This window comes from Aedes aegypti, chromosome 2 (assembly GCF_002204515.2).
Source record: "Aedes aegypti strain LVP_AGWG chromosome 2, AaegL5.0 Primary Assembly, whole genome shotgun sequence".
NCBI lineage: Eukaryota > Metazoa > Arthropoda > Insecta > Diptera > Culicidae > Aedes > Aedes aegypti.
The window spans coordinates 10,526,466-10,548,964 of record NC_035108.1 but is presented as its reverse complement, the minus strand read 5'-3'; the positions used below and the strand labels follow the sequence as shown (position 1 = coordinate 10,548,964).

Below are 22,499 nucleotides of genomic sequence, written 5' to 3'. Positions count from 1 at the left end.
TAATGTCTCGAGAAATTCTCAAAAAAAAAAGTCTTGGATCTCAGAGAAATATCTGCTCTGATTGCATAAAGAAACAAACAATTATTTTCTAGCTCCAATTAGGTTTCGTTTTCTAGCTTCTTGTTTAGTTTCTTTTCGGCCTCTTTTTGATTCCTTTAAGGTCTTTAATATCCTATTTTTAAGGTACTCAGTCATTATCAGCCCTGTAAAGACGGAAAGCTTTCTTAGTCTTGTGGTAACGGCTGGCATCCATGTTTAACACATATTTGATGTAATTAAGGTATCAATTATAAAATACGCAACGTTTTTAGAAGAAAATGTTCGTTAGATACATTATCACTTTATATTGAAATACAGTTGTTTTTTTATTAAATGTATTAGGAGGAATATGAGTTAGTCAAGAGTTTGCCCTTTATAAGTTGCATATTAACAATTACATTTAAATACTTTTGATTTTTATCGAAATTGTAAAACTACAGATATGATGTGTTGCTCGTCAGAAAAGCGCTTATTCTCACGATTACTAAAAATGGCCAGAATTGAATGAAAAGTTTGTTTAAACAGATAAAGTATTGAATCATTCAGATCATTCAATTTTTTTTTATTTTGTTAAATTTTGAAATTTTATTATGACAACATGAAAATATTTACCTTTTTTCAATAATTACGTGATAACTGAAGGATGTCTTTTGACAATATTGATTGTTTGAATACTAAATAGTTAGTACGATAATTGTTGAACAATTTAATTCCAAAGTTTTTTTTTTCTCAGAAAAAAAATCATATGTCAATATATTTATTAAACTTAAGCAGCTCTCTATAATACTCAAAACTTGTACTTCTGGGTGATAATCCAGCCACAATTATCTCATATCGAAACAACACAAGACGTTGAGCGTGCCGCTATTTCCCATGCAAGTTAGAAATTATGTTGAAACTACAACACATGTTAGTAAAACAGCAATTTTATTTTTGTCACATATGTACATTCCTTGTCTTTATATTTCCTACTTTTCTTCTTTACAATCTTGAAACTTATCCCATTGAAAATCTTATCACAAATGAGCTATGACTGATGATTCCACTTACTCCGAACTCTCACTTGCCTCGGTGTACCTTAAACTTGAGTCTAAGAAACATGCCATTTCAGATTCTATAAATTCTTGCGGCTTATGCGTCACAATGGAGATCCAACTAACTTTTAAGGTGTTGTCATGGTTTTATAACCGACTTTAAACTTAGAATAGGTCTTTAAAACCGTAATAGTAGGTATTGATTGGATACTCTATGAATTGTTTTTTCGTCTTTCAAATGCTATATTTAACCCAGTGCAGATATGCAGCCAATTTCCCCGGGTCCGTAGTATCCGTGGACGTAACCTCCGCTACTTCAATCTTCTGCATCTGCATTCTTTGCTTCATTCGGGTATTTGTACTAAAGCTGTATTAGGGAACGGATCTGATGTAGTGGTTAGAATACACGCCTCTCACGCCGAGGACCTGGGATCGAATCCCATCTCCGAGATAGTCACTTATGATGTAAAAGTTATAGTGACGACTTCTTTCGAAAGAGAAGTGGTTCCGAGATGAACTAGAACTGTATTTACTAACGTGATGATGCATTAAGCGTGTCTGCTAAGTTTCTGCTCGGTTTGGTAATTAATGATTTATCACATCGTAAGTCTCTATCCCGTAGGATATAGCGTTTATTTCTTGTTGGAATTTATGATTATATGTCATACTTCTGGTGTACAATTCTGGTGGAAAATATCTGTTATGTAATTAAATTTACTAATAAACTGGTTTTGGTTGAAATGCTTTTAATGGAATTCGAAGAACAATTCCTTGTGAAATATTTCTGTTAAAATTCCAGAAGGATTTCCTCCCACAATTTTCCAATGAACTTCTGTTTAAATTGCATAAGCAATTTTCTGAAGCACGCCTTAAAAAATAATCCTAGAGAGTTATTCTAGTGAAAATTTTATTGAAATTTTCAAACGGTTTTATAGAGGAGTTTCAGGAAGAGTATTTTATGGGATTGTATGAAAATGCTCTAATAAAGCGGAAAGTTTTGTAAGAAATCTAAAAAGAAAAAGTATTAAGGCCCAAGTAAAAATGGTGCAAAAATCAAAACTGAAAAAGCAGTTTTCTTTTTTTAAATAGACAAATGGAAGAAAATAAAAACACACAGCTCTTTTATTTGCCAAATAAAAAGGCTGTGTGTTCTTATTTTCATCAATTTATTATTTTAAAAGGAGAAAACTGCTTTTTCAGTTCTGACTTTTGAGCCATTTTTTCTTGCACCTTAAAATGGCATTTCTAAAAAAGTTCTGTCGTTAGATTTTCAGGGACATTGAACTTGGGCTTCAAAAAAAAAAAGACTAACTGTATGTTCCAGAGCAAAACCTTGTTTAATGAAAAATGCTAGTCATTGTTCATGTAGGTACTGTTTTGTTGTGTGCTCGAGAAACTTGAGGTCAATTGATAGGGGGAGATCCCCCAGTACCGGACACTTAAGCCACTAAATTCATAATTCGAAAAATATTGATTTGATGGGCTCGTGTTACCCATTTATGATAAATATTATCATTTTTATAGTGTACAAAAATAAATTTGAAAATATAAATATGAATTTTGACATTGAGTTTTGATGATGTATTTTAGTACCAAATTGATCGAACTTGAAAGGTGGCACCCAATACCGGACACGGTCTGGAAATGCCTCGAATTCTGTAAATTTGAACATCATTGAATGTGTACACTACAGAAATAGTTTATAATTACCAATTCAATGCAATTGCAACATTTACAAAAATAATTTGAGTTTTTCTTAGTTTGCAAGATGCCTATGAAACACCTCTTTCATATATGATGAAAAATAGCACATTTAACGATGTTGTTATGAATGTTCATTCTTCTTAATTTTATTGCATGTTTGATACCATGGTCGACGGAACCCATGAAAAATAAAAGTATTTTGAGACACTGATGCAATAATTACAAAGATATCATATAACAAATCAAGCTGTCCGAAACTGAGGGACAGGAGGTGCTTAACCAAAATTGTAATTTGTCCATATTTACTTCAATTGTGGTACAAAATACATTCATACTATCAAATTAGGATTATGTTCGATCATGCTTGCGGGATCCAAAGTATTTTTTCATATTCAAAATAATTATTAAATAGGCTCAAAATTAAGAAGATACGTCAAATTTTTAAAGATTTCCAAACTTTTCTACTTTTTTTAAAAAGGGATGCATATTTCAAGGATGTGTTATTCTACGCAAACATTAGTCTAAATAATAGCTTTCTTTTCTACTAATACACCATCTTGATCGGACCATGATTTCTCAATGTTTCGACTTTGTCCGGTATTGGGTGCTGTCCGGCACTGGGGGATCTCCCCCTACTTATACAGAATAGTTAATTGAAATCATATATTTGCTTGGAATCTTCCACTTACTGTATAAGAGGCTAACAATGTTTATATGTCAAACGATCTAATAATTGTAAGGTTTTTGTGCAGAATTGTACAGAAATCTTGCTGTCTGGTAGGGTGGAGATTATCACAATACCTTAAGTTTTGCGTAAAATTTAATTTATCAATTGGTCGGTGCTCGGACAGACTATGGACTAGATGATATTTTAGTGCTCTAAAGATGCGTAAAGAACTCCTTCAATTCTGAATTTTCCGATGATATTTTGATGTATCGTCATATACCTAGATAAGTTCCATAATCACAGCAGATAATGCAAATATTTTGAAATTTTGGATGCCTAGGGTACATTTTTCTGAAACTATTGAAAAACACATGGTCCAGTCTGTCTGATCACCGACCAATTTATGTGTAGATCCAACAAAAGAACTAATCTAATCTTCAATCTCCTTTTCTTCCAGATCTCAACTCCCGGCCCGGGCGACCCGATTGCTGACGCGACGTCTCCAGAACAATGCCACGCCCACTAACTGTGGCACCGGTGGTTCGGACAGTCCCCGCTCGATGGATAGCCTCCCACGCCGGACCGGCCTATCTACGTCATCGTACAAAACGGCCACCCTGAACCAGTTCAACAACAACGCGGACGCTGCTTCGACGGCGACCAATTCGGCCGAGGATCTAACACTACTGGACAAGTCGCTGCGCAACTCAATGCTCCAGGATGTGGTACACTTCAAGACGCAGCTGGTCAAGCTTCGGCGGATCCTGCAGAAGGTATGTTCTGGGGTTGAAATGTGAAATGTTGCTAATATTGTGCACAGATGTAGTGTGTAGCCGTAGATTGCACCGATTTTCCGAACGTTGATATTGATTTGGAAGTGTCCATGAATTGCGTCACACGATAGGGAGAACGTTTAAGAAATCGAAGCAAAAAATGAAAACGGACTCCATATTACGTGACGAAATTGTTGGCTGTATCCATGTTTTAGATAAAAAAAAAAACTGCATGACATTGAGTGTCGTTGAAATTTGTGAATAATACTCTTTTTTCTACTTGTTTTTATAGGTTTTTGAGCCATGAGTTACATAGTTAGTTCAATTGTATGATTTTTCTTTTTCTTTCGATTTATTTTCATATTTTCTTCATCCTTCACTACCCGTTCTTCCGTTCTTCGGCCTCCCGTTACGAATATGTGTGTGTATTCTTGTGTAATCCGTTATTTGTTGCCCGTTTTGTGTCCGCACGTTACGCAAAATCATGTTTTTCGAATTCCAAAATTCGAAAGGATGAAGAAAATTTGATGATGGTAGGTTTTCCCAACAATTGCATATTTGTTGTAATATAATTTCTCACTGTCCACTACACCGTCTATCTTAAATGCGGAATGTTAACTTTTTTGTTTGTTTCCAATGCAGACCGATACTCTCAACCCATTTGAGAATAATAATGGGCAATTCTTCACTACTGCTACTACAACTACAACCACATCGACGGTGAGCCCTACGGGGGCCTCCGGGGAGTTAGATGCCACCAGCGTCGTCGACAGCAAGCAACAGGAAAACACCTTGATCAAGGAATCCGGCGTGCTGCAACTGGCGCTTCTGGAGGATCAGCGACAGGAGCTGGCGGATCTCAGAAGACAGGTGGTTTACCTTCAGGTATTTGCACGTTCAGTTTCCTGTTTATTTTCTTAGAATTAGTTATAGATTTAGGCTGACTCTATAGGCTAGAGCAAAACAGTTTGCAACCTCACTTTAAGACTAATGGTGTTGACCTGGATAAATTTGAGAAAGAATCATTTTTTGATTATATCAGAAGTAATGTATACCCATGTCACATCATTATGCTAGCTAAAATTTAAATCTTTTACATCAGCCGAAATGCCCAAGTTCTGCAATTAGGAGTTTGAAGGTAGTTTGCTGTTGTGTTTTATATTATCCTTCCGTTTCTTCTTAAGCATTTTTTCGAACAAGTCATCATTTTCTACTTAATACATCAATTGAGTGAGATACCTGTCTACTCATTCACTGAATCGATTTATCAGTTAATCACTGGAAGTGCTAATAGAACACAAGCTGAGAAGCAGGCTCTGCTCAAGGTGGATTGTACCGCTAAAAAGAAGAAGAAGAAGAAATGACTTGTTCGTAGAGCAAACTTCCAAAGTTATTAACTGAAAAGATCCTCGACCAGCTGGGATCCAAATCCGCGATCTTGACCTTGGTCTTGTTGAATAGCTGCGCGTTTACCACTACGGCTACAGCCATCTACAAAAATATTAAAAGATAATTCTTTTCAAACTAGAGCTGTTAACCTTCACCTTCAAATACCGCTGTTCACTTTCAATCTTATAGGATAACAAGAAATTCTGGCGATATTTTCGGCGAATTCCTTCCGAAGTCCCTTGTGGATTCTTAAAAATAATATTCTATCATATTCTTTAACTTAGTGTTTTTATGAAAATTCTTACGGTTTTCATCAACCATTTTGGCATTGTTTTGTAAAATTTGTGCAATCACAATGATATACTTCGTCCTCAAAGAGAATGTCCCTCCCGTGCAACTCTGCTTCCTAGGGTAATTTGAGATATCTTGAGCCCTTAAGGTGAAACAGCTTTGAATCCACTTTTAAGAAACATCAAATGATTGTGGAATTTTTTATTTTAGCTTTGTGCATTAGCAGAAAGTTTCATATAAAATAATTCTTCACAAATATCTCAGTTTACGTAACTTTAAGTGAATATTCCTTTTATTTTTAATTAACATCTTACATGCTTAATGGAAGCTGTTTTTTCCGAATCACTCTTCTGTTGAATTCATTATTTGCATTCAAATATCGATTATTTTTATTCGTTTTAAAGTCCTAATCTTTCAATACAAAACCCTCACAGTTCTGTATAGCGCTTCGATCTTTTGTTCCACAGGCTTCCCCTTTAAAACGTCTCCCAATTTCTATACGATTGTAAATACTTCTCTTATCAGCTTCAAGTTCAACTTCACCCCTTCTATAATACGTCAAACAATTCCTTTTTCTTTTCCGACCTCAAACCCGCCAGGGCGAGATCACGGCCAAGAATCGCACCATCCGGCAGCAGCAGAACCTGATCGAAAAGTACGAAGCTGAACGGGAGAAGCTACAGGCTGGCCTACCGGTTGCCACAAACGGAACCGCTGGGAACGGCTCCGAGGACAAGACTATTGACACAATCAGCACAGCCACCCAGACTGAGAGGGTAAGAGTCGTGGAAGAATTATTGATGTTGGACTTACGCTTATCTTATAACTTTTGTTTTCGCAGCTGAGGCCCCTATCGTTCGGTGGACAGGAAGGATTAGCGAGGTAATTATCGGACATTTGCGGTTTTAATAGTTCTTTTGGCTTGGCCGCTTTAACGCTATCTATTTTTAATTTGTAGATGTGCGCTTTCTCGCAAGTTCTTAATCATTTCCTTCACTTTTTTCTTTCTTTATTTCATCGACTTACTTGTTTACATTTCTTTGTAACCTTTCCAAATGTAGAACCATTTTCAGTTACCTTTCCCGTCGATCTCTATTTGTGGCGGACTTTTTTCCTATCAGGAACTGCACTGACTTCGAGTCTAGCCTCATCAATCGGGTTGTACAAGGATTAGGCACGATTGCTTACCGGTTTTATGGCTTCACGTGGCATATTCTGTCGATTGCTCTAGATTTATTCAAACGATTTCTCACGCCCCGAACAAATTGCATCGATTGGGGATTTGTGGTTCCCAGAATACAACAACTGCCCAGTCACACGACATCCCTGTTCATGATTACACTAATCCGATTTAATGCGTTCCTCATGGGCGAATTTCATCGTAGACTCTATCAAATCCGCTATGTATCGCTTTGCTTTTCTCGACTGTTCGTCAGGAGTGGAACATCCGAACCACAAACAGAGCTCGAATCCTAAATTTAAATTATTTTTCCTTCATCCTTCCCGCCATAGCTTAACTAACAAATTTGATTCTTTCCTTACTCATGCTGCTTCCTCAAACAAATGGATCATATGTAACCGAATTTTGCTAAAATACGCACATACTAACAAAAAATTGCACCCATAAAAAAAATGCTCTCATCGACCAAATCGAATCCTGCTGGGGAATCGTGGAATCCTTTCGGGCTGGCCGATCCAAGGCTACCACTCGGACAGGTACTTGTATGCGATGTGTTACTTTCGTTCGTTCTACTGTGCTCCATTAACGTCATCTGCATCTTGCATCTGTTGCACAACCGGGTGGATGCTTGTCCGGCTGTCGGTAGGAATCGGTAACTCCGAAGTGACATCAGGACGACAGCTCACCCGGAGCCACCCGATTTTTAGTGGTGCTATTGCGTGATTCTTCGCGTGTTCATGAAAACCAACAACGTTGCAAGATGTTTTTTATTTAACTATGAATTTTTCATATATTTACACAAGATAATTGCGTATACAAACATTTACCTTATATCTACTTTCATGCTGCTCGTTGTTAGCTAAATGAGGTAAATAATATTTTATACTTTCCATTAGGTGAATAGCATTAACTTTCAAACTGCAACAGTTCTATGCCAGTGCAAAGTACGCTAAAGTGCTGAGTTGAAATTTGGAACTTTTATCCTACACTCACATATATCGTTGATTGCAAAGCATCATAAGCTGAGATATGATTGATTACATTCTAAATTGTTTGAAGCCAAACTTTGAATTTTCAAAAGCACAAGCCTTTAGAACCAAAAAGCGCTCTGCGTTGAAAATTTATCCGGTTGTTCACCTTCAGAAAGCAAGCAATTCGATCGATTTTCAACGCGAACGGTTGTTAGATACTCCAGGCTTGTGTACTTGAAAATTAATAGTTTGGCTTCGCTTCATAATCATCTTAAACGCAATTTTATTCATATATTTAAAACTAGTTGTCCCGACATACTTCGTACTGCTGGGTAGGCTTTTAGTAGGCTATGGAAAATCCCTACACAAAATGTCTAATTTATGTTCCCGTTTTTGCAACTTTCTCGGTGCGTTTTTTACAATATTATTCTACACAATTACGTCGCAATTACGAATGCATTTGGGAAGGAATCAAGTAAATTGATTGGCCCGTTCTTGAGCCATTTCATGACATACAAAAACACCATTCCATTTTATTTAGATAGAAGGCTAGCGGTAACAATTTGAGTGATTTGTGCTAACGTAAGAACAACACGACATTCACGATACGCGACGCGAGACAAGACATAACACTTATAGTTCTTACAAACGTCAAGATAGTTAAAAAATTACCTTTCTGTCGACCGGTTTCGGGCACGATGTAGCCCATCTACGGGACAATGTCCGACCCGGCAAAACCCGAGCGGTCCCGGCAAAACTTTGTCTTGCCATCAAGTAGGCTATTGAAAAATGCCATGAAACTTTCATTACAGAATGAGATAGTTCTCTCCCGTCTTTCCGACTATAATTAAAATATTTTCTCAACTTTTTCTTCACACGAACACGTCAGAGCTTTGGACGTATACAAAAGCGAAAGAATTCTCGCATACTCTGAGATAACGCCCTAAAAGCCATTGGTAGCTACCTGTGTAGCTCGTTGTTTCTGAGCAAAAGAAGGAATAAGCATCCAAACCAACATCTCGGGCAGGTAGATAATGATCGTTTCTTCCCCATAGCGTTGTTAAATAGCAATAAAATCCATTCAAATGCTCAGAAACAACGAGCTACACACATGGTTACCAATGGCTTTTAGGGCGAGATCAGAAGTTATGCGAGAATTATTCAAATCTATTGCCCGTTATCAAGCCAATTTGTGGCATACAAACACCATTATTTTTTTTTTTATTTCCAGAGAATAGAAAGCGTTCCTATAACATCTTCAAGGCTGCTTCGATCTATACGTCTATCATATAAGTTTGAATTTTCAAAGATTGTTTCTCGGGATTTTCCCAGTATTTTTTTCTAGAATTATTCCAATAATAGGGTCCTAAAGCCCTGTCTCAATTTTATTACCAAACGCTTAAGTTTAGGGCAGAAACACATGTTTACTCAATTTTTAAATGATTTTCATTGGTTTAAGCACACAAAACATTTTTTTTATGATTTTTGAGATTTTGTCACACCCCTTGGTTTAAACTCGAATTTTGGGTATATTTTGTTTTCCGTGTCCCTTCCGAAATGTCAGATAGGAACAACCCCAGTGTTAAAACTATATGCCCTGTGGCATTTTTGTCGAAAAAGTGAATGTCAAACAAGATCACAAGTGTCAAGGTTGATATTTGGAACCATTTTTAAAATTGAAGTTAAAAAATGATATAGCCGTTATTTGAGCGGGAAAACTAGCTAAAGTAGTTGCAAGAACATGCTCTTTCGTATTATTGAATAAAAACGAGAATTCATTGAACATTTTAGGACCCAATTCTATGGATAATTTCTACATTCTACATTACTTTGAAAATTCTTCCAGAAACTCGCCCTTGAATTCCTACAAAAAAATATGAACTTTCTGCAAAAACATAAGCTGTAGCTTTAGGAATCCTTTTACAATTTCTTTAAGATTTTTTTGCATGCGTTCTTCCAGGTTCCTTTGAAAAACCATTGGCAGAAATGGCACAGTTAAATTGTTCAGTTCTAGGCAATTCCAGCTTAAAGAATATTGCTGTTGTAAGATTTTAAAGTTAAACCACGTGCTCGGCAGGGAATCGAATCCACGACTCCCTATTCGCAAGATGAGCGTTTTAACCTACAAGCTGCGGAGTCCCTTGGGAGTTCCCGACGCTCTGAGGCGAACTGAACTCTATTACCCCAAAGCACATGGTGACATCATTTTGTAAACTAAACCTCCTTAGGATGTATGAGGTGTAGAATTCCTGCATACATTGTCGTATACATGTAGACATCAAAGAAAGAGATATGTTATTTTTAAATATCGGCTTCGTGACCAATGCTACCTACCGATCACTTAGCGGTCAGGAAATTCAGTGTGTGGTCGTTGTCCGACGAGATCGGATCCAAGCTTTTCAAAAAGCAAAAAGCAGCTTGTAGGTTAAATGGGCGCTTCTAGTGAATATGGAGTCGTAGGTTCGATCCCCACCGAAATACGTGGTTTCTTTTCGCAGTTTAAGGTTCGATTTGAAACGTGTTCGTTTTATACATGTAAACTTCAAAATCTTACAACAGCAAAATTCCTATTTAGATTTTTTTATTTTTAACCATTTTTTCACTCCTGATAACATTTTTGGGATTCTACCATGAAATAGTTCTCTGAACTCCTTCAAGAATCCATTAAAAAATAGCTTTTCCGGATATTTTTCTTTGGAAATTAGTAAAATTCAGCCTGGGAAAAAGTTGCCTGCGATACTTCTGAAAATGCTCGCGAGAATAATTTTAAAATTTCCCTAAATTTTTATTTGGAATTTTCAGAACTTTCAGAAGCCATTTCCGAGCTTCCAGGCATTATCCTGAGTTGGTAAGAATTCGTTCGCTGAGAATTTGTCCAGGGATGCTAGGGTAATATATTTGGACCCCTTTAGATTTAAGAGCATTTGGGCCAATTTTTAATAATTTTATCAGTTCAAATCGAAAGCACAACTCAGTTTGCATGTCATTTGAATAGATAGAACTGTTTTACACCTGAATCAACAGGTCATGCATAAAAATTGTCTTTATTTAAACTGAAAATAATTAAATTCAATCGGTTCATCCGGTTCATCCATGCAACCATCCACAACACTTTACACACAAAAATTGAAGCCGTTAGAATTTTTTCAAATGTAAACAAAAACTATTCCCATCCCATCGGTTTTTCATTTTAAACGATTGATTAGACTATGCATAAACATATTAAACAGACAGTATCTTAGACTTTGTCTCCTATCGAATGTACACTCCCGTGCAAAAGTTTGGGTTCACCCCCTCAAAAACATACAAAAGTGTTCTGTCCATATTTCTGTGATTACACGTCCAATTGAAACTCTTTAAGCCGCATTCGAAAAGCAAAGAGTTATTCTTACTTCGTTTGTATTTTTCCAAAAACATTTTTTAAATTTTGTATACTCAATTTTTACTTAAAGTTGTTACATTTTTCAAAAAAACACTAAAAATCATATCTAATTCCCTCAGCATTGGATCGACCAAAATTTTAAATCAAAGTGTCATTAGAATCGTAATCTTATATTCTTTGAAGAGACCCCACGAAATTTTTGCGGAAAAATTTGGAAAGTATTCAAAATCAATGAAATAGTCATTCAAGTCATCGTGCAAAAGTTTGGGTTCACCCCTCAGTATGATGCAAATCGTGCAAAAGCCGCACGCACATCATTTTTGTCAATATCTCTGCCATTTTTCAACCGATTTTAATAGTTTAAAGCTTTTTTGAGTGCAAATTATGGCGTAAGTTCAGGTGAACCCAAACTTTTGTACGATACAGTATACTGACTGTTTAATTGATTTCGACTAGTTTTCAGATTTTTCCGCAAAAATTTCGTGCTCTTCAAAGTACATAAAATTGCGATTCTTATGACACCTTGTTTCAAAATTTTGGTCGATCCATTGCTGAGGAAACTAGCAATGTTTTTTCAGTGTGTTTTTTGAAAAATGTCACAATTTTAAGTAAAAAATTAGTAGACAAAGTTAAAAAAATATTTCGGGAAAAATACATACGAAGTAAGAATAACTCTGCCTTTTGAATGCGGCTTAGAGAGTTTCAATTGGACGTGTAATCACAGAGATATGGATTGAACACTTTTACATGTTTTTTAGGGGTGAACCCAAACTTATGCACGGGAGTGTAAATGCCTGAAGTCTAAAATATATACTATTAGGGTCCAAAAAGTCATGCGTGGTAGAAAATGTTGAAAAACAGTGGTTTACAATTGAATTATTTTCGACGTATTTTCGACTACATATGACCGTGTTAGCATTTGTGTGTCATAGAAAAAGTTTTTCCCTACAATTTAGCATGTCCAATAACTTGTTACGCTGTGCAAATTATAAAATGGTACAAAAATCCAAAATCACTTCCTTAAATGACCCAAAATACGACAGTTTCTTTAATTAGCAGAATACCTGAGAAAATTTGAATTTCTCCAAGAATTTCCAGATATATGTTTCCAGGCATTCCTTCTCCGATTTTCTGAAATTCCATCTTTTTTTCAAGATTTCGTCATGAACCTCTCATAAACACTCCTCGAAAAAATCCTCATAAATTTCTTACTGATTTTTGGGAATTTTGCAGTGCTCTTCCTGAAAATCTTAGGAATTGAATTAAAAGTCTAAGTTTCATATGCACCGTGTTGATTTGAAATGCCCGAAACGCTTCGAATCCCGGACACCGCCGTTAGTTAACACACAAATTATAGCGCAATTCTCGCTGGAACCAGGCCGCTATCGGCACCCATCGTTAGAATTCCAATTTTATGTTACTGATCGATAGTTTTCGATAAAACTTAAGGGTGGTCCTTTCTGTTTTCTCACATTGGTGGACCCTTCGTACTAGCTGGCTGAACAATTAGCGAATAAGCCCATTTTTTGATAAATCTTGGGTATTTCTTCACGGGATATGTCTCATATTTCGTTTAGAATACATAGCAAACTTAGTAGCATCGTATAGAGAAAGGATATAGCTTTCATATAAACTTGAAAAAATTTTGGCGCCGTCTTGAATTTTGTTAGAAAAATCGATTTTTCACCATAAGCGCACCGCTAGTTTTAAATTCTGAGATCACCATCAGAAAGCTGAGGAAAAATTGCGTAAGATCCCGAGGAGGAACAAATAACTCCCCAATAACTTATGCATACCATATTTTGGTATCATGCCAAAATTAGGTATTGTTCAGTTGTCAATACCTCAATTTGGTTCAGAGGCGCGTCCACGTTCAAAATCATGGGTAGGACATACGTTAGCAAATATTTTGTGCACTGTGAAACAAAAAAAAATTAACTCTGAACTGGAAGTTGAAAATTACTACATTAAATTTTGAGGGGCTCAAACGCAAAAGGTATAAGTGACATTATGGTCGGTTTTGGGTTGAGTTGAGAAAATTCCACTGTATTTTCAGATGAGTTTTTCGCTAAACAGAAGAAACAATATAATTCTTAGAAGACTGGCTTGATTTTGAAAGCTTTTCGTTTTCGCAGGGCTGGTAGCGACTGAGTGCGTTAAAAATAGGAAGTTGAAGACCTCTTGACGGAAAATAAGAGATCATGAAAGAACCAAAAAGAGGCCGAGAAGGGACCAAACAGTAACCAAAAAAGAAAAAAACAAAACAAAAACTAATAGAGCTCAGAAGTACATAGATCATTTAGTGACATACATGTCACTGGATGATGTATGTACTATACATACAGTAAAAGGGTATATCACAATAGTTCAAGTTAATTGGACGCAGTGATTCAACACCCGACAAAGAAGGAGGAATAGAAGCCAGTAGATAAGAGCTTAATTCTTCATAGCATCAGAGCAGGCATTTGTTTAAGATCTAATACTTTTTTTTTGAGAATTCCTCGTGACATTACGACAAGTATTACTGTAGAAATTCATCAAAATTTGCTTCAGATATTTTTCCAAATATTCAGATATTACTCCGGAAACTAATAAAGTAGTTCATCTAGTGATTATTTTCCAAGAAGTATCTCCACGAATTGTTGTAGGAAATTTATCCAAGAATTTTATTTAGGATAACTCAATAATACAACATGGATTTTTTCAAGGAGAACCATAGAAATGTAAATTCTCCAAAGATTATTTCAGGAACCATCTGAATTCCTCCAATTTTTTTGAAGAAGGTCCTAACTCCTCCAAGATTTTATCGATTTCCCTAGGACATCCTCCAATATTCAAGAAACACACAAGTCATTTCTAGGGATTTCCGTTAAAATTGCTTTTCAGGATTTATACAAATCTTCAAATAGGCATTTCAACAATTGCTCCAGAGATTCCAGCTAAGATTTCTACAGAAATTCTTCCAGTAATTTTCCAGATTTTCTCAAGGAATGTCTCCAGGGAAATGCATAGGATTTTTTTCTGGAAAATAAATCCGATGAAACTAGGACTAGGTTTTCTGAAATAACTCCTGGGCTCTTCAGTTTTAGAAGTTTTCCTATATAATTTGAAAAGATAATCGAAGAAAATCATTCGAATCTCGAGTTAGAATTTCACAGGATCTTCTAAAGAAATTTCTAGAAAAACATTGGACATGGGATTTTTTGAGAAAATTTTTGATACATGCTTGGCAAAACTTGCTATTCGAATGAATTTCCGATTTCTGAGAGAAAAAGTAGATGAATTCTTGAAAGAATCCACAAAATGATTTCTTGCAGGGTTTGTTGTGTAAAAAGCCCTTGATATTTCATTTTCAAATACTCTGGACTAAACCTTTATGAATTTTATTGATAGAAATTCTGTAGATATCTTGGGGACGATCTCCTAGAGTAACAATTGGAGAATTCGGTTGAAGGATTAGTGAACAATATCTGGAGGAAATTCTAGGATAGTTTTGCAAAAAAATAATACCTTAGAAAGTTACTGAAGGTAAGAGCTTTGAAGTTCTCATGGATTTTTTGGATCAAATTCTAGAGATATTTTTCTAAGCATCCTTTGGAAAATCACTGGGAGAATCAGTAGCAAAATTTCAAAAAGTATTTCTTGATAGATCCCTGTAAGAGACCCTGAAAGTAGGAGAGAGGGGGAGATCCCCCAGTACCGGACAGCACCCAATACCGGACAAAGTCGAACATTGAGAAATCATGGTCCAATCAAGATGGTGTATTAGTAGTAAAGGAAGCTATTATGGAGACTAATGTTTGCGTAGAATAACACATCCTTGAAATATGCATGCTTTTTTAAAAAAGTACAAAAGATTGAAAATTTCAAAATATTTGACGTATTGCCTTAATTTTGAGCCTATTTAGTAATTATTTTGAATATGAAAAAATACTTTCGATCACGCAAGCATATTCGAACATAATCCTAATATGATAGTATGAATGAATTTTGTACCATAATTGGACTAAATATGGACAAATTACAATTTTGTTTAAGCACCTCCTGTCCCCCAGTTTCGGACAGCCTGATTTGTTATATGATATCTTTGTAATTATTGCACGAGTGTCTTAAAATACATTCATTTGTCATGGATTCCGTCGATTATGGTATCAAACATGCAATAAAATTAAGAAAAATGAACATTCAGAACAACATCGTAAAATGTGCAGAACAACATCATATAAGAAAGAGGTTTTTGATGGACATCTTGCAAACTATGAAATACTCAAATTGTTCTTGTAAATGTTGCAAATGGATTGAATTGCCAATTATATACTATTCCTAAAGTAAACACATTCAATGATGTTCAAATTTACAGAATTTGAGGCATTTCCAGATTGTGTCCGGTATTGGGTGCCACCTTACAAGATCGATCAATTTGGTACTAAAATACATCATCAAAATGCAATGTCAAAATTCATACTTATATTTTCAAATTTATTTTTGTACACTATAAAAATGATAATATTTATCATATATGGGTAGCACGAGCACATAAAACCAATACTTTTCGAATTATGAATTTAGTGGCTTAAGTGTCCGGTACTGGGGGATCTCCCCCTATACTTAATAAAATCACTATCACTATGGGAATCTGAGACGAAATTCCTGTTGAACCCGTTATAATCTCCGAATGTTTTTGGAGCCTGTACAATTTAAGGTGATTATAGAACGAAGCCACACCTCAAATTTTCAAGAGCACAAGGCTTGAGAACCAAACAGCGCTCCGCGTTGAAAATCTATCCCATTGGTCACCACCAGCAAGCAAGCAATTTGATTGGTTTTCATCTCGAACTGTTGTCAGATACTCTCGTCTTGTGCACTTGAAAATTCCAAGTTTGGCTTCTTTTTATAATCACCTTAACATCAGGATTCAATGCATGCAGAATAAGGAAACAGAGACTTTACAGACCATTTTGGTTAAAATAGAAACTTTAGAAACCTTTCATTGAAAAATAGAGACTCTTTCGTGCCTTGCATTAACATAGAGACCAACTGTCTACAATGAAACCTAACTTTCGTTATCATCCATTAAAAAAAACATTCTTTCATATTATTTATATTTATATTCTTTTTAATACAACTTTATTGAACAAATGCCACAAAACTAGGTCAAAAGCTTGCCTTTACAACCACTAAGGTTGTTCTAATGTCTTCATCTATTTCTAGATAACAAATGGATAAACAGTAAAAATTCTATGAGTTAGTGTAGTATCTTTTTTCTATGCACTGAAAATATCCTGGGTAATCGCAAAAGGTTTCTGGACAAACTTAATATGCTTGAAAAATCAGATGATAAATGATTTAATTTATTTTTCAAACTTTCCACTGATCTAGTTTTTTTTTTTTTTTGTAAAATCGTGGGTAGGACAATCCTTCGACTGTCCTACCCAGGTATTTTCGTGCGTAGTACATGTCCTACCTGTCCTACCCACTTCCCGCGCCACTGGGTATTATAATGGTATTGAAAAAAATCTTTAAAACAATTAAAAATACTTCATTGAGGTATTGAGCAGCTATTGAGGTCTGCTGGAGGTATTGAACTAGTATTGAAAAATTTCACTTTTACATGAAAATCCATCAAGTATTATTTAGCTATTACAATACCTGATCTAGTTATCAGCTTTGTATTTGTAGAATATGCAGAAGGTATTATTTGAGGTATTTTACCTCTTATGCAGGGCTCATCCATACCTTATTCAGGTTGTACCGTAATCCGGGGTATCATTGATCAGCGGGGTAACATTGATCGGAATGACCCATCTCGTAAAAAGTTCGTATCGCCATTTATTGATGGAACATTTTCAAATCATGAATGGTGCTTCTCTTTCTTATATTCATAAGCTAATGAAAGTGAAGATTTTTGCACAAATTGCGTTTACCTTACGCGTAAATTTGTCAACTTTTCGAAACAATTATTTCAATGGGTAAGGATGACGCTATCTAACATTCACGTCTCACATAAGTTCGGCAAACGATATGAGCAAAGAAAATGCGGTTCTTACTAAAAATGGCATCACCGAAAACGATTCCGTTGTCAAAACTTTCATAAGTATGCTCAATTAGGCAACATTAACGAATTACTGTTAAGAATATAGAATTCCCTTAGGAAATTGCCTACTTTTAGGCGTATTCCGTGGTTCGAGGTGTTTTTAATTTTAAAATAACTCAAAAAGTAAATGACTTGTAAGCGTTTGGCCTTCATATTCGGCTTCAGGGGCCATGATTTAAGTAAGCAACGACATTTTCAATATTCCCGAACATTGTTTACATAGGTGATCAATGTTACCCCATATCAGCTAAATCAAAAATTCACTTAAAATATTTTTTTAAACATGCTTAACTCTTTCAAAAAACAAAATGCAGTATATAGTCACGAGCTATGGGTGGCAGTACTTGTTTTAAAAATATGAAATTTGCATCATTTGCATTTTCAAACGAAATATTTTAGAAATATTCAAAAAAAATGATCAATGTTACCCCGGATTACGGTATTGGAAATTATCTGGTATGGAATACCTCAATTTGGTATTTGGTAGTTATTTTCTTCTGCTCGGGATAGGCTACAAAAACTAGGTGAGAAAAGGTATTTACCCTATGATATGAACGATTTTCCAAATCATGTTCTACTATTTTGACGTATATGGCGAGTGCAATCAATGCAAACATATTTTTATGTACAAAAAAAAACAAACAAGTTTTCAATCGTTGGTGTATTATTTGAGACAGATGAAGAATAGGAGTATTAATTTGAGTGAAAAAATCTGGCGGCCATCTTGGATTTTGACGCCATCTTGGTTTTAAGTAGTAGAATGAGTTATCACCTTGTTAGCACTCAACATGTTGAATTTTAATGCTACCGTTACACTTATTCTTCTTCATGTTCTTCTTTTTCCTCACGTTACGTCCCTACTGGAACAGAGCCAGCCCTTCAGCTTAACTAGTTTTAAAAACAAATTATCAAACAGGATTTTTAAGGCTTATTTGCTACCTGAATGATTCTTCTGCATATCTTCGAGTTGTAAAATAGCATTATTTCTTTCATTTATTTGATCTTAAACCATTGATACAAATGAACAATCAGTTGAACAGCTGAGATAAGATAAGAAAGATAGAATCTGATTGTTTTTTTTTTTAAACGGAGGCCTTATAATTCAACATGATGAGCACTGAGATGGTAAAAAATCATGCAACTGCTAAAAACCAAGATGGCGTCGAAAGCAACGATGGTCGCCAGTTTTTCCAACCTCGAAATTATACACCTGCGTTTCGGCATTACGTCCACATTAGAACAAAACCTGCTTCTCATCATTCAATTTCGCTATTTTTCACATGCATGTTGGGCAGTACTAAAAACGATACTTTATGGCTTAGAAAATCAAGGATGTTTTTTGCCTCAAAATTTAAGACTTTCATTATAAATTAATGCACTATTGTCAATGTTTTACGTTAGAACTACAGATATTACCACAAGGCTTACTAATGTCCCGACACGCAATCTATAAACTTCATACAATGAACAACAATGTAATGTTTAATGTTTGTTTAATACAATCAATGTTTTTTGACGGTTTTCATTTATGTCGAAAAATAATTCTGTTGTCAGAAATCGCATTGAAAAAGAAAATTCCTGTTTAATAACCTGGATTTATTACTAATAAAGCTGAGTATCAGGCTCGGTTCCAGTAGGGCCGTAACGTCAGTAAAATGAAGAGTAATAAGAAGAAGAGTATACGTAACCTTTTATTATTGGTAGCCTCTAAATTCGACATGCTGAGTGCTATCAAGGTGAAAAATTAATTCCACTACCTAAAATCAAGATGGCGTCAAAATCCAAGATGGCCGCCAGATTTTTTCACTAAAAATAATATTCTTATTTTTTACTCGACTCGAATAAAACACCAAAGGTTGAAAACTTGTTTCTTTGTTGTACTTTCTGTAGCCTATCTTACGCATTTTTTCTCAGCTTTCTAATGGTGATCTCATAATTCAAAACTAGCGGTGCGCTAATGGTGAAAAATCGATTTTTCTAACAAAATTCAAGATGGCGGCCAAATTTAAAATGGCGGCCAAATTTAAAATGGCCGCCAAAATTTTTTCAAGTTTAAATGAAAGCTATATCCTTTCTCTATACGATGCCATTAAGTTTGGTATGTGTTCCAAGGGAAATATGAGACATATCACGTGAAGAAATACCCAAGATTTATCAAAAAATGGGCTTTTTCGCAAACTGTTCAGCTAGCTGGCGTATGAGGGGTCCACCAATTTGAGAAAACAGAAAGGACCACCCTATCTATCACTATCTTTCGTCTCACTTTAACAATTATCATCAAAACTTTGTGGAAGCAAATCTCGAGTTTTAGTGAACCGATGAAGCTGAAAATTTATTAGGTTGTGCACTACATATATAGAATCATAGTGATACATTTTCGCATCGATATATGGAATGGTTCTTGGGATTTGCTTCTTGAAATGGATAGGGTGATTATGATGACATCCCGTGCGGCCTTAAAGAAGTTAAAAAAAAAACAAAATATCCGTTTTCTTATCTGGCATAATCCGCATAAGTTGGTCCGAAGGGTATTATTAAAAATAAAGTATGTGCAGATTATACCTACCTAGGAAGATGAATTTCCAGGAACAGTTGTTTCGTTTTTCGAAGCTGCTTTAAATGCTATCCAACAATGGATGGAGTGGAATTAATATATGCCCTAAGAGCAGTTCATTTGAGATAATTTTTACACGATTGGAGTCTGGGATACTTTATTCAAAAAAGAGTTTTGGAACAGCTCTGTTCCGTGGTTTACAAACAGCAGTAAAGGATATCATTGTCAGGGGTACAAGGCAAGGCTTCGATGAAAATATCCCATTGAAGGTAAAATAGTTAATCAACATCAATTTTCATCTTTCCATACAAGCCCACAAACAACATTAAAGCAAATAAAACAAGTTTGATACATAATTGTTTAGCTGTTTTAAATCTAAGTTATATCCAACAGATCAAGTTAAGGTGTCGTCAGTAGAGTGGGGATTATTCAGCTCCATCAGTAAATACTGTTGTCTACAACCAGCTCCATTAGTGACTCACGTACGGGAATACAAACTATTTGCTCTATCAGGCCATCAACGCCCCGTCCGCAGTGCATGTACCACAAATGAAGATCGTTCTTATATTTGCTAGCTTTGCTGGTTAATTTACAAGTTTGGTAAGCTGAAATAAATAACGTTTCTGATTAGTTAGAAAATATATAGATGGACCTGTAGGACAAACTAAGGACAGGGCTAAGTTGATGTAGAAGTCTAAAAAATGCATTTGATGCATTTCAATGCACATCTGATGTGCATTGAACAAGTGATCCACCCCTTGGTTAGGGGCCTTTCTTAGCCGAGTGGTTAGAGTCCGCGACTACAAAGCAAAGCCATGCTGTTATTACAAGCATGAAACAAGCTCACCAGTTGGTAATCCATCCTCGACTGAACAGTTACAATCGCAGCGTCAACACGTATAAGCAGGAATATAAAATAACTCCGATGGAGCGCGGATGAAGTGCTAACTGAAAAAAAATCACTCCGAGCGCGCGAAAAATGAATCGGACAGCTTGGGCCTTCGCTAAGCACTACCCAAGCGAAAGAAGCCAGCGAAAAAACACTGCGAGCGCGCAAAAAATGAATAGGACTGATTGGGCCTGCGCAAAGCACTCTCTTCCGTGTTACCTTAAAATACATGTGGGAATAAAAATTGAACATGCCTAATGAAGTGTGCATCGATTGGTTCTGTGTAGCAAATAGAATTTGAACTAGTGCGGTAGTTGTTGAACAGCCTAGCTGCGAGTAAGCTGCTGGCAGCGAGAACAAAGTGGATTCGTTTCGATCGCGTAATCCAGTATTATTGGTTGAAAGTTCCGAAGACCTGCATACATGTGAATAACTTGGAAACTGAATCTTAATTAAACAGAAAGATTTGCTATGTATTATAAAGCTCTCATTAATTTTTCCTAAGTCATATAAGAAGGCATGATTTCTTCAATCAATATTAGTCTCTTGCAAGTTCCTAAATCATTGCAAATCCTTTCCATACCCTACACATGTCCATCTTCCCAGAGCATTCTTATGATTAATTTTTAATCATTTTTAAATTGCGGATAAAACCATTCCTGAGCGGAACAAAGCGAAAAAAGTTGAAAATCATTATTCAACCAAATAAAAAGAAAGAATCATCAGCCAGATTGCTTTCTCAGAAAAAAGTTCATTCCTCCTTAACCCAAACAAATTCGCAACAACAAAAGAACCGTTCTCCAGAAATGAACCGCGAAATCCAAGAAACGATCCCCGTTCAGCCACGGAGATAATGATTCCCTTTTATGTCGTCAGTGCGCAGTTGAAAAGATGATTTTCGAATATTACTCGCTCCCACCCGCGGAGCCAAAAAGGAGTCGCGACGACAGAGGATTCCTGCGGTTGTGAACATTAGGGGAACTGGGGGTAAAATGAACACCCTAAGCAATTTTCATGTTTTCTTGCTTATGAAGCTGTTTGATTCTTTTTCAATTGCTCAGAATTGAAGAAGGATGTTTATGCAATGTAACAAGTTGAAATATTGTGATGGAAATAGAATTTTATCAACATTATTATAATTTTGAAAATTTCTTTCCGCAGAGTCAATGTTCCAAACGTGTGGGTAAAATGAACATGTAACGGGTGTAATATGAACATACATTTGGGGGTAAAATGAACATACAATGGGGGTAAAATGAACATGTAGTGGGGGTAAAATGAACACCATTCAAATTGAACGGGTTGCGGCATGATTCTCGTCATCTGGTACATGATCAATGCATATCTCACAGGCATTCCGGAATCGATGGAACGTTAAGCCGCGACTATTTAGACGGCTGCCCATGTCTGTCTATGTATTTTCACCAGAAAACTCTTGGCATCTGATATTAAATCCGGTAGTATTCGCCCTGTGATGGTGTTCATCCCAAGGAACAATTGGTAGCTTTCAAGATACTTACGTGTTTAATACA

General features: G+C 35.8%; 1 protein-coding gene across 15 annotated transcripts in view; it reads left to right on the top strand.

Annotated features, from left to right (window-relative positions):
* LOC5567847 overlaps nucleotides 1-22,499 on the top strand; it is a 318,832-nt gene that overhangs the window by 272,874 nt on the left and 23,459 nt on the right. For 7 of the 15 annotated variants that reach the window (XM_021839894.1, XM_021839895.1, XM_021839896.1 and 4 more), the window contains 5 exons: nucleotides 3,902-4,217; nucleotides 4,730-4,750; nucleotides 4,860-5,102; nucleotides 6,497-6,673; nucleotides 6,739-6,779. In XM_021839894.1, the coding sequence (XP_021695586.1) occupies nucleotides 3,902-4,217; nucleotides 4,730-4,750; nucleotides 4,860-5,102; nucleotides 6,497-6,673; nucleotides 6,739-6,779 (798 nt within the window). Of the gene's footprint in view, nucleotides 1-3,901; nucleotides 4,218-4,729; nucleotides 4,751-4,859; nucleotides 5,103-6,496; nucleotides 6,674-6,738; nucleotides 6,780-6,855; nucleotides 7,492-7,597; nucleotides 7,614-7,936; nucleotides 7,946-22,499 lie in introns of those variants that run through there. The other 8 variants (XM_021839898.1, XM_021839893.1, XM_021839903.1 and 5 more) reach the window with 7 other exon arrangements.